The sequence below is a fragment of the Atta cephalotes genome (genome assembly GCF_000143395.1).
Source record: "Atta cephalotes unplaced genomic scaffold scaffold00001, whole genome shotgun sequence".
Lineage (NCBI taxonomy): Eukaryota > Metazoa > Arthropoda > Insecta > Hymenoptera > Formicidae > Atta > Atta cephalotes.
In genome coordinates this window covers 14,160,201-14,173,660 of record NW_012130065.1, presented here as the reverse complement: position 1 = coordinate 14,173,660, position 13,460 = coordinate 14,160,201, and the positions used below count along the sequence as shown (strand labels likewise).

At 33.3% G+C, this 13,460-nt stretch overlaps 3 protein-coding genes across 3 annotated transcripts; 2 read left to right on the top strand and 1 right to left on the bottom strand.

Annotated features, from left to right (window-relative positions):
• The first annotated feature begins 3,075 nt into the window (after window positions 1-3,075).
• LOC105627672 lies at window positions 3,076-6,252 on the top strand. Its single transcript, XM_012208954.1, has 4 exons — window positions 3,076-3,128; window positions 3,200-3,328; window positions 5,775-5,909; window positions 6,187-6,252. The coding sequence occupies exons 2-4, from the start codon at window positions 3,223-3,225 to the stop codon at window positions 6,213-6,215; spliced, it is 270 nt and encodes an 89-aa protein (XP_012064344.1). The 5' UTR covers window positions 3,076-3,128; window positions 3,200-3,222; the 3' UTR covers window positions 6,216-6,252.
• A 473-nt stretch (window positions 6,253-6,725) lies between these two features.
• LOC105618942 (ruvB-like 2) lies at window positions 6,726-9,492 on the bottom strand. The gene is made up of 7 exons (XM_012200476.1): window positions 9,352-9,492; window positions 8,373-8,480; window positions 7,857-8,291; window positions 7,358-7,790; window positions 7,023-7,291; window positions 6,844-6,949; window positions 6,726-6,763 (listed from the first exon to the last, which is right to left on the bottom strand). Exons 1-7 carry the CDS (start codon window positions 9,490-9,492, stop codon window positions 6,726-6,728), a joined length of 1,530 nt encoding a protein of 509 aa, XP_012055866.1.
• Window positions 9,493-11,223: 1,731 nt separating this feature from the next.
• On the top strand, window positions 11,224-12,570 carry LOC105618931 (pre-mRNA 3' end processing protein WDR33-like). The gene is made up of 3 exons (XM_012200465.1): window positions 11,224-11,547; window positions 11,650-11,919; window positions 12,253-12,570. The coding sequence occupies exons 1-3, from the start codon at window positions 11,224-11,226 to the stop codon at window positions 12,568-12,570; spliced, it is 912 nt and encodes a 303-aa protein (XP_012055855.1).
• Window positions 12,571-13,460: the final 890 nt, after the last annotated feature.

Below are 13,460 nucleotides of genomic sequence, written 5' to 3'. Positions count from 1 at the left end.
ATACACATAAGTAATTAGGAACTCATTACGCCTCATCTTCGTAAAGTACAAATAGTTCTTCTCGAAGACCACGTTCTCAGAGATTGCTTTATAACAAAGAGGTAACAACCACCCTCATAGGCGTGACAACTCACGTGTCTGCCCACGCAGTAACTCGTGCATACACGTGAAACCGAGCACGTGAACAGGGGAGCAGGCTTTGATTCGGACTTTCGAGCGATTCTGCGAGAACTTTACGAAGAGGACAACGAGGGTTGGTGGTATTCTCTGCGTGTAGAAGACCTCGGGGAAATCCTAATATTTTAACCAGCGTGGCGGCGAGGTATGAAAGGACCCGCGCAAGCAGAGCACTGAAAGGGAAATGGGGTGTTGTACCGAGTCATCCCTCGTCTACCCTCGTAGACGAGCGTCTACATACGTACATATTCGTATGCGGTACCCCTGGAGGGAAGTACTTGCAATTAACGCGGTAAGACTTGACTATTGCAAAGGGTAAGCCGTTCCTTCACCCTCCTCGGGTTCTTTCGGTTCCGATTCTCATTTAAAGTGAGCTTGGAGGAGACGAGCCGGAATTTGTGTTCAGTTGTTTGTCAATGATACGTATAATTTTTGCGCTTGTAATGTACGTATATAATGATACTATGACATAATGCTATTTGTTATATTAAAAAATATTTTACATGTAAACATCCTTGCTTATAAATGATCTTTATCTTTGCAACGAGCATATTCTCGATACGTTCATTCGAGAGTGGATTTCTTTCCCCATACCGGAAATTGACTGTCCATTGTGCTACTAAGTGCATATCCGTGTGAAATCTCAGCGGTACAGTCATCTCGAATTTTCGGATATATTCTCATGTAAAACGATCAGTCGCCGTGACGAATAGATTTTGTTGGTGCATTTCTTACAATTGTATCTATAAAATATATAGTGTCGTCGTACATAAAATCAGTAAGTAAAATTCATGATTTTTTTATCCCAATAACAAGAATGATAAGTTACTTAATATTAGTATTATAGTAAAATATATGTATATAAAAATATATGTATGTAAAAATAATTTTTATAACTATATAAATATATTACAAAATATGATAGTAAAATATAGTAAAATTATTTATACACGATTTCAAGTTTCGACACGTTTGACACGTAGAAGAAATAAAATATTTCGATATCAGCCATACCGATATTTTTCAAACTTATTATATTTGACTCAAATAAATAAAATGTGCAGAAAAAGCAGTGTTCTTAGTGTTGATAACACGATGAACGTAACGATTATAGGAGCACGTACGTGCAAAGTTATTGAATGTTTCCGCAGAGCAATTTTGTTCGATTATATCTCGGCCGATATATCTCGCATTTCCCCAATCTTTCTCTTCTTTCTTCCATTTGATTACTTGTTCCGGTAGAAAAGTGGTAATAACGATATCATATTCCCGGCTATTTGATAGACCATTCACAAGAATATTCCGTCGATAAAAGTTATCTCACCGCTTTATTCTACGGTCAGACTCATTCTTCTTATCATGTCATTTAATGAATTTGTATCTATAGAAATCAATGAAACCTCGTGTATATTTATATTCTATCATTTTTGTATCATCTCTTTTTATTGAATCATACTTTGCAATTCATAAAATAAAGGAATATTATAAATTAGTAATTTTTCTCGGAAAAAGAGAATATACTTACCAACAATAGTATAGTATGTCCAAGTCTAATCATAATTTGATAGCTATCTCTCCAGCAGTCTACTTTCTTCGCGTCACATGGCAAAAAATCGCTGAAAAGAAGAAAAAAGAAGAAGGATTCAGCTACTTCTGCTGACATAACGCTCATTCTTGGAACCACTTGCAATTCTTCAGCGTGGAGGAGACGCCTCTCGGGCACCGCAAAACTGTCATCGAGTGAATAGAAAGCTCGAATAGAGCTCTACGATCGTTTCTTCTTCAATCTGAATCCTTTCACTTTTTAACCCAGTTTCCATTGTTAGACTACTAGCCTGTGTTCCTGTCACGCTTGCTGATTACCGAACTGTCTGCATAATTAGTACTTATCGTTTTTTTTTATTATTTCTTAAAATCATTATCTTATGTCTTATCTTGTCTACAATTAGATATACATATAATAAATAATGAATTAGTTCATATATTCTATTTTTAATAAATTATATTAAAACATGTGACATATTTATGTATTTAAAGCGAAGAAATTTGTATTTATGTGTCTTTTTTCGTATACACTTGTACGTCTATTTGTGTGTATTCACGGAAAAATTCTTGAAATGACGCAGGTATATAAAGAATGATTAATACAAATCCTTGACGCTCCTTGGTCATCGTTTACAAGCACTTTGTTTCTTTTTTAGTTTACCTTCAAGCGGAATAAATTGTGGGCGTAATTTCGTCTCGAAATAGTTCGTTTTCATGAGAAAATAGCATAAATGTATATTGTATTTATGAAATGACGCGATTTCGTAAATAATTATACGTCCAAATGTTGTTACAAAATGTTATAAATATTTTTCTGTGCAAATGCATAATAATTTAACGCGTATTAAAATTAAATGTATATTGAAAATGTCATTTTCAATTATTTGGAGTACAATAAAAAGTAGAAAATAGAGAATAAGATCTTGCAAAACGAATCTTAAAAAAAAATAGTAAACATTTTTTTGAATACAAATAGAAGTGTCTTTCAATACGCAACGCGTTCGTAGAAAGAGATAAATAAATTAACATTTAAAATGTAGATCAACGTGATGCAGTAGCATAAATAAATTACAAAAATCGAACTTTCACGCGTTCTCTCATGCGAGAGAGGAGAGCGAAAGGTATATGACGATGGAGATCTATAACTCTGTTCATTGTTCTTTTTCTCTTTCCTTTCTTCGATTTAATAATAAGTTTCTTATTTTATCTCTTCCTCGTTATTATCTCTAAAATCTGCGCCCGTCTCCTTTGCGCTACGTGGATTTACTATAATCGTAGAATCTCTTTTGGATTATTACGTCAATTCTTTTAGTTTCCCCACTCACGGCAAGTGTTTTCATTTGCTTTGGTCCATGGTAAACGAGCGCCGAGCGATAGTAGTGCCGCATCAGATATTGCTGCGCAAGGTATTTCTCGCGACCGAATCTGCGCGTATTTATTATTTTTAAAGGATTTTCTTCTATCAACTACTTGACAGCTGCCGACCGCAGCGAGACAGGCATGAGGACTTTTTGGACCATCGTTCTTTGCGTCATCACCGTGATCGCTGCGGTGCACGCCAAGCCAACGATTTACAAAAAGAATCAAGATAATGTATTCGAACCAGGTAAGCGAAAAATCTGCGATTCATTCAAGAGCATCGCAGATTTAAATCGGTAAAAAAAACGCATTCGAATATTTTGCAAACAAATTTAAATATTCTTCTGTCTGCTTATTCTCGCTTTTCACTTGGAAGAGGAAAAGAGAGATTGCGCGTGTATCTTTGAATATTTCTTAATTACGAAATTTAAATTCTTCTTAGCGCACGAAGAATAATTTATTTCTGGTGAAAATAAAAATCGGAACGTAAATCAGATGCATTGAGAGAGTAACAGAAATGTAAACGAAACTTCTAGAAGCCCAGCAAATGAGAATGGATTGAAATGAATTGAAATGGATTCAGATTTTCAAAAATATTGATTCACGAATGTTAAAATGAATGTTTTTCAATCCTGAATGCATTTTTATTCATTTATAGAAATTGCAAGGAACATATCTCTATGCCTTTCAATCTAAAAATAATATTAGCTTTTTCTGTGTACAATAACACAATTGTGAATACTGTTCAATTCAAAATTTTGAATAGGAAATGTAGTTTTTCAATCCAATTGCATCCAATTGAATCCAATTAATTAAATCCAAAAAAAGTATTCGCTATTTAAAATACGCATTTGGATAGAAAAAAATTTCAATCCATTTTAATCCATCTCAGTAACAGAAGCGTAAACGAAAATTCCAGGAGGCGAAAATTGGAACAATGAAATGTAAAAGAAGCACTTACGCTTCTTTTACATTTTAATGTTTCAATTTTCGTCTCCTAGAAGTTTCGTTTACGCTTCTGTTACTCTCCCATTATATTCGACTTATGCTCTGATTTTTATTTTTATCAGGGGTGTCGCCGGCACGTGTGCAAATTGCATGTTTTCCAATACATCCATCTACAGATATGCATCATTGCATAGCAATTTCCCTCTTAAAACAATAATAAAAAAAATGGATCCTTTATTTTACACTAAAAATTGTGTGGACGAAATTGTGCTACGGAATGAGTTTTCCAATTTTGCCAAAGGATCGACCCTTTCAATTTGCGATTTTTACAACGTGTGAAACATACGTTGTCATTCCAGAAAGTCAAATGAATAAATTTTATCCTGCACACCGACATAACGAAATGTCAATATGATACACATAACGTCTTAACAATGTTCGAAAAAATGTATTTCAATTTGAAAGCATAGTTTCCTTTTTTCAGACAAGAGAGACGCAGAAGAAACTTTCACTTTGATAATTAGAATCTAAGAATCTAATTAACCACGCTAATTAACACGAAGATTGCATGTCCTTATTTCTTTTACGCTGCGCTTGTTTCTTCTACACACATCGACCTTTTCGTGCATAAGTTGATGATAAGTGTATGTTAACAAAAAGGCAAGATCCGAGGCGAAATGTTACTGGCCATATAAAGAGCGATCTCTCTCGAGAATTCTGAATTCGCGCGAACCGATATTCGACAGGTGAATGGAAATGGAACGGTGATGTCAGCCAGGTAATGCGTAGGTTTCCGATGATCAAATTCACTATATACGCATATCGCGTTAATAACATGCATTTCTAGCTGTATTTTTCGAAGTTTTTTTACATGTATCGCTATATGTATTACGCATGGTAGGAGCATAGAGAGTGATATATCTTTTCTAATCTTTCTCGCTGCCGGCGCGGTTGGAAAGGCGAATCGCTAAATAAAGTAAGACGCCCACGCGTAAAAGGTGTTAATAGAAGTTACATATATGTCGTCCTTGAATTGTCGTTACAACGAGAGAGAGAGAGGATCGACGGGAAGAGGAGTAGAGACGATGCGTTTCTCAGCAACCAAGTGCAATCGTCGCTCGAATGAACAATTCGAAAGGATTTCTCTGTGGTAGAATACTGTAGGTGTATACACTTGAATTCATTCTAGTGTGAACAGATGCCGCTATTATAATGTACATTATAGTGTACGTAAACGAGATTTGTGTCTTGTAGATCAGATGCGAATGTGTTTCACCGAAGATTATACATATTATATGAAACGTATGATTATATATTACATTAGTTCGCTTGCACGTACCGCTGCTGTAATTAAAATCAATATAGATATTCAATTCATATATATAAATATATGATATAGAGCGATATAGAGAGCTCTATCATTGTCATGCGATTTTTGTATACGCGACATTTACTGCCGTCTTGACGTTTCCGTCGTTTAATTTTCGGTGTTTCAACTTTCTATTTTTTTCTTGTATGCGGAATGAACGATTAACTTTCACTTTACTTTTGCACATATATAATATATATATATATATATATATTTGGTTTATGTATATCTTGTACCAATTATTGGTAATCAATATAAAATAATTGTACAAGTTACGTTATCGAGTATCGATGTATATAGTGACCTACTAAATCAGCCGACTATACGTATACACTATAAATATTTAATGATTGACAATTTAATATTTTTCTTTCAGTAATGGTACCCGTTTCATCCACGGTAATTCCATTACCCGTGTACAAAGTGGGCTATGGCTTAGGTTTCGTATCGAAAGATAAGAAGACCCAATTATCGTCATTCAAACCAGAAGGTGGCATAAAATTGATTACAAGTATGTACAAAAAGTATAGCTTAAATAAAATTAAGAGATCTTGTTTTTCCTCTTTTCATAACTTTCTCTTTTCCTTATCTATATCAATGAATCACGACACGAATGCAGATATATGTATGAGCTGAATTGTAAAATATATGTATACATATTTTTTACTCGTAAATTATTATACGTGAATAACGCACACAGTTGCACGAAAATAATTTTTTTATTTAATTCATGTAAGCGATTTTTTACATTATCGTAATAATTATTAATTTATTTATTCTTTTTCTAGTCAGCAAAGTACAAGAAAAGAAGATCTAATGTAAATATTCTAAATTATCTCAAATAATATTGAATCACATCTTCAGAGAACTTCACGTTGGAAACTTATGCGTTTTGTTATTAATCATACCTTCTTATGCACCTGTTGTTGTTAAGTTATCTAATTAAGCTCTATACACCAAAAAATGGACCTCCATGTTAATCTTTAATTATTTTATCATCGAAAATATGTATTATCTCTAAGATATTAAATCAAAACTAGGCAATTACACATTGTATGTACGAAGTTGTTTACATATCTACCTTACCGATTATGACCTAAGATGTTTTAAAGATGTTTTATTTAAGAGATAGAGGATAATGCGAAACATTTATTTTGTTATAAATATGTTAATATATAATTAACTGAAAATAATATTTGTGATAATCATCATTATATAGAAGAATACATATATATCGATTATTGCTGTATTAAAAAAATTTTATTCTATTTTTTGTAGTTTTATAACTTAATAAAAAAATTTGTTGTAATGATGTTCTTACAATGTATTATGAAGAAACATCCATGTTATCTTCAGCTGAAGCAGCTGAAACAGTATTGAAAAAATATTTAAATTTTAATTACATTTAAGTATGCATATTATTATATATAAATATGATAACTTACAGAATTCATTGAACATAAAATCATCTTGATATTCCTTGAGAAATTGCGTAGATCTATTTTCATCAAGAAATAAAGAATAGACACGTTTCACATCATCAATACCGACCTATCATTTAAAACATTACAATAACATCGTTACAATAATATCGAATATATTCATGCAATAAATTGTATCTTACTTCTGTAGTTTTTCTTCGACGGCTTACAAGAGAAGCCGTCGTAATTAACTGTATTGCATATCTCAGCGATGTTTCTGAAGCGATTCTAGTTAACACGGTCAGAGCATCGTCGGTCATTTCGCAATCTTCCTCTTCGCATCTTATTTTCAAGATTTCCTTCAACTCCTTTTCTTGATATGGACTCGTTGGAACAATAATCGCACGATCCAACAAGTCAATCGGAATGCCATGAGGGCTCTTATAATTTGTTCCTCTAATTCTTGTGATACCTACATAATTATAAATTATTAAATAACAACGATTTAATATTAATATAGTTGATTATTCGCGCATACCTCTATTTGTTGCCATAATTACAACTGGAGCCATTTCATTTTCTAATGCTCGATTCAGAAATGAGAAACATTCGATATCTAACATATGTACTTCATCGATAAAAAGTACACCCGGAACTATTTCTGCCTTCCCTTCTTCTCTCCATTCTGCAACTTTAGCATTTATTTGATCTCGCACTTCAGATTTTATCTCTCCGGTATCTCCAGAGAATAGTGCTAAAAAGCCATGAGTTCTACTGTTTATCACATCAACTTCATGTAATGTCACAGTGTGCACGACTTCTTTGCGTTTCTGTAATTCGCCTTCTGGACATTGTACAAAACGCGTTTGCGAACCTGTCGCATCATAATCTCGAGCTCTAGTAAAGGATCGTCCAAGTCTATTGATCTTCCCTGTGGCTTTGTCAATCGTTATAACATCACCAGCTTGTACCTGAAGATAAATAAAAAGTTGTAATACAAACGAGATATAATCTATTTAATAGACATATATACTAACTTTTTCTTTCATTAAGCAATCAATCATTTTATTTCCTAAATCATAAATTGTTTCCATCTCAGTTGTTTTTAATGTCAATTTGCCAACTTTTACTCCAATTCCAGTTGCTGGTCTATCAACTTGAATCTCTACTACTTCACCCTCTATGATTTCTGTCTCCTCCTTAATTCTGACTCCAATAGACTTTCTAATAGCTTGAGTTAGAGCCTCTGTTTTACTCATCTCTAAAGAATAAATTTCAGAACCAGCCATTGAAGTGAAAGGAGTATCTAGGCCCAAAGCTTGTGCCATTCCCATAGCAATAGCTGTTTTTCCTGTGCCAGGTTGTCCAGCCAATAAAATTGCACGACCTGCTATTTTACTTTCTTTAATCATCTCTAGGATAACGCCAGCAGCTCGGCGTGCCATGAGCTGTCCAACCATGCCTTGAGAAACCTAATACAGTAACAACAAATGTTAATTTTTATTAGATTGTAAACATATCAAATCTTTATAAAAAAAAAGTAGAATATTCACATTGCGGGGTTCTAAACTGTCATTCAGTCCTAAACCTCTGATATGAGAATGAGCACCAATACGCTCTATCCTGGTGACCTCACGTACTTCTTGCACGTTAGTATTAATCTGAAACAAAAAATAAATGGATGCATGAAACTTTAACTTATTTATGATTCAAGTAATTGCAATAAAATGGATCAAACATTTGGTTGCTATGCCAATCAATAAGGCATAAAATAATTAGTAAATTTTTAGTATTGCTTTTCTTTGTAAAAGCAATATAATCCTTTTATACAAAAATAATACAAACAATATATATATATATATATATATATATATATATATATATATACATATACAGTAACAAAGTAAACAATAAAATTAAATATATATAAAGAAATACAGATCAGTGTAGATATAGTTAATCAGCGTAGATAGAGTTCTTGATGTAATAAAATTTCAATAAAATTATAGGAAACAATACATTTTTTTTCCTCTAGACAAATATATTTATGGCAGATACATAATTAAATAATAAATCTTACCGCCATGCCTAATAATAATACTACTTCTTTCTCTCAAATCACGCGAAACGTGTGGAAACGTGCAGGCAGAAACACACACTCAAAAACGTGCCAATGCCGTTATTGTATCTTGTTTATGGTAGTGTGGCAAATGTATGTAGTACGCTGATATGTATGACTGAAATGTTTGGTGTATTCATACGAAAGTCGAGTAGGACAAATGTGACAACCAATGACAAGGCAAATCCATGAGGAGCTGCGCACAGGGAACAAGGAATAAAACAGGGAACAGGGAATAAAAATTTCACCTATTAGAAATCATGTATTGTGAAATACACAGTTTTTGATAGGTTGAAATTTTTCTATGTTTCTTTATTGTATGTAGCCCTTCTAAGTCGGCGCGATCGCCATTGGCTGCAAACGTGGCGTAAAAGTACCTTTTCATTCTAGATTGTCGCGTCGCATGCTCCAACATGCTCCAACATGGCAAAATCCTCCTGCTGTAGTTCCTTATTCACTCTAATGAACGCATTGAAATGAGTAGGAGCTATGATAGAAGCATATTGGAGCATGTTGAAGCGATGCGAACAAACCTGCTGATGCTCGACGCTCATTTTCGGCGTTAAAATGAGTTACATGATAGAAATTGACGAATGTCAAACGTCAATTTTGATTACGTGACTTATAACGTTTTCAGCCCAACCGGGTCAGACCAATCAAGTACACCTTAGTTAGAAAATGCTTAACTGGTCGACGTTACACGCTCTACCAATAGGAGAGCAGGAAACATCATTACTTCAACCCAGATTAGTGCAAACTCGATCGGATCGAAAATGCTATTTTTAATGTTGAAAAGGCATTTTAATGCTGCAAATACTTTGTTAATCAATCAGAAGAACGAATTTTACAAATTGACCAATCAGAGAATGCATCAAAGTATTTGCAGCGTGGATTGCACTCGAAATTGTAGCCTACCAGCGCGAGTTCTGATTGGCTGCTGCTTTTCCGTTTTCTGTTTTTTTATGAACATGCTCTTATACATTATCAACAATCTCAACACTAGCAGTGAATTTTGGAGCACAGTTAATAGTGTTAATAGCAACCAAAAATTTGTAATTTTTTTTATAACCATAAAGGCGGAAGTCATGCCGGCGGAAGTGGCGGCCACAACCGACTGCCAAAGCGGATGTCATCGCCCAAGAAAGAGTAATGGCGTCCGCGACGAGAGCACGACATTCTCGCGGTTCGTCTGTTATGTCGCGAATTGGATGTTGAAACGACTGACTCGGTTTTAACTTTCATCGTTTTCATCGAGAACTTTTTCTCTATAGTTCAGGATCGATCGTGTCTATCCGTAAACGAAGCCTGAGAGCTTCTCAATACAAGGCGCTTTGTGAAAGCGTGGCGGCTGAACTGGTGGTTGTGTACGTGCAGAAGCACGTCGTCAACGGAGAGAACGTGAATCTGAGTTTCGAAATGTTCGTCAATTCAACGCAGTAATTCCGATTGTCAACTTTAACCGACCAATCATGAATTGAGAATTTTCGGAATCACACGTTTCACTATCATATGTGTGTACTACATCGTCGTACTCATCCTGTGTGCTACATGGAGTAACGTGACGTGTACATATCATTTTTGTCTCTCCTTGAATATGTTTTCCTCGAGTTAATTGATTTTTTATTTGTAATTATAATTGAACAAACGAATTTTTATATATTTATATATATAATTAATATGAATCTAATTTTTATAATTGAGTCAATATGCAACTCATTAGAAAAGATTGCTGATTATAATAGATTTCTCTTTAAAGCATCTTTTTCTGCAGAAATTATATATTATAAATAAAAATTAAGCTAAATTGAAATACTTTAATAAACAATAAAAATAATTAATGAAGAATGCAATATATGTACAATTATATTAATATTGTTATTTTAATTTAATTTTATTTAGACACTTATAATTTGTATAAAATCAATTATTAAAAAATTTAATTGAGTTGTCAACTACATGATTTTATTTATCATGCTTAAAAGAAAAATATAAGAATCTTTAAATGGCACAATATAATTTAATTACAAATAAATATAATTTCTTATTTGATTTAATATACTGTTTTGGAATTTTTAATTTATAGTTTATTTTATATAAAGATTAATATATTTTTTATATTTTTTATATTTTTTATATTTTTTATATTTTTTACAGGGTCCTTCACCAGAATGGATCTATTGATTGATCATAAAGTTATTATTGCCATGAAACATATCTGACGTCTATTGTCCAGATAAGGAGAACGTGTAATTTGAATTAATTGCCTGTATTTATATCTTCTCATAATGTCTGGAAACATTCAATTTGCGAATCCGCCGCCAGCTGTAAGCCTGCCCAACATGTCTGTGCCACCACCTACAACTCCGAATTTGTCAGCGCCACCACCAAATTTAACCACTATAAACACATCGGGAAGTTATCAGCATCGATATACAAATCATAGAGAAGGCAATCGTGGTTTCTTTAAACCATTTAGACCTTATCATGCTCCAAAAATTGTCACTGGAGGACAAGAGACTCTGCAAGATGAATTTGATGGCAAGAGGCTGAGGAAATCTGTTATGCGAAAGACTGTCGATTACAACTCCGCCATCATTAAAAGCTTAGAAGTAAGTATAAGTTCATGTAAATTTTGTTTCATTCATTGTAAATTTATTAAACATTAAAATAATATTTTCTGACATTATATCTAAACTTTTGAATTTTTACAGAATCGAGTATGGCAGCGGGACTATAGGGATCGTCGCGCGCTTCAGCCAGATGTAATATATTATCCTGATTTACTCCCTCCACCAAGTTATATTGACAACCCTATAAATGCAGTTACCACGAGGTTCGTAAAAACGGCTACCAATAAAATGCGATGTCCAATTTTTTGTATGGCTTGGACACCAGAGGGTAGACGTCTTGTCACTGGCGCTTCGAGTGGAGAATTTACTTTGTGGAATGGCCTTACTTTCAATTTCGAAACTATTCTGCAGGTATATTTTATGTTATAAGTGTAGAATAGAATTAATATCTTGCTTGAAGACAATTGAAAGGCGATGACTTTCTTATTTTAAATTTATGTATGCATGTATATATATATAATAGTTTTATAACTTATTTTATCAGATTGAGATATCTCGAGAAATAAAATTTTGTATAATTTTACAATAGTTCCTATAATAGTTTTGAATATCTTACAGAATATAGAGATTATTTTGCTATATAAAGGATAATTTTATAGTCTTTTATTTTTATTATTATGTACTGTGATACTTGTAATTTTTAGAAAAAGTTCTCTGACAAAAGAAATTAATTTATTTGTTTAGGCACATGACAGCCCGGTCAGGACAATGGTATGGTCACATAATGAAAGCTGGATGGTAACAGGCGACCACGCGGGCTACGTGAAATATTGGCAGAGCAACATGAACAATGTCAAGATGTTTCAAGCGCACAAAGAAGCGATTAGAGGACTCAGGTATATCATCCACCACACTAGTCCTTACGTCTCTTGCGTCACTGTTGCCGATCGGTCCATCCTTGCCGTAGTTAGGATATCGGACGTGACTCTTCTTCTCTTCCTTTTCTGGTTTTGTGCAGTTTCTGACAAAGCAATAGTGATTCTTGTATGGGTACACAGGTGATTTTAAACAAGTTTCAATATAAAACATCGGATAGAGTATAACGAAATATGACATTTCCGTCGTGAATCATGGAATGAACTATGAAATGTTCATGAAAGAAATTAATTGTTAAATATCTCGATCGAATTCGTGTAAATAAAAAATTTCGATATCTTTTGCCGAATTAGAAGATTTTTGGAATGGAATAGTTTTCATCGTGTATAAAAATATTTTCATATGTGGCAGATATTATATTTTTAAAACAATAAATTTTAAAAAAGTTCAATAGAATTTGCAAAACTAATAAATAAATATTTTACCGTATTTTTATCGCGTTGTAAAAATCAGTATACAAGGATAGTGTAAATTTTTTGCGTACATTATATGCGCGTATCGATATAATTTATTATTTGTATTTATTATAGAGTCCTAGGGACCTAACTTTCGATTAACTAACTACTCCACATAATAGTATCGATAATGCGTTCATCACACATCAAAGTGACACACATTTTAAATTAAGTTGTTATAATGCTATTAGGTCCTTATGGCTCTCGTTTTAAGCTGTTTATGTGGCTAGATTATTTATTCGGCAAAGATGTATGTTTTAGATGAATAAAAGAAAAATATATATATATATATACATATATGGCAATACCTAGTCGAGATTCCCATATAATGATAAATAAAAGATGAAATATCCTGTGTCCTTCTTATATCGTTTAAGTTTCAATAAAGTTAAATAAAGACATTATTATTGCATGGCTATGAAAATAAAATATTTTATCTTTAGTTTATGTGTCACTTGTGCCCTTTCGCAGATGAGAGAGAGCGAGAGCGAGAGCGAGCGAGAGAGAGAGAGAGAGAGAGAGAGAGAGAGAGAGAGGAGGGAGGGGAGGGAGAGAGAGAGA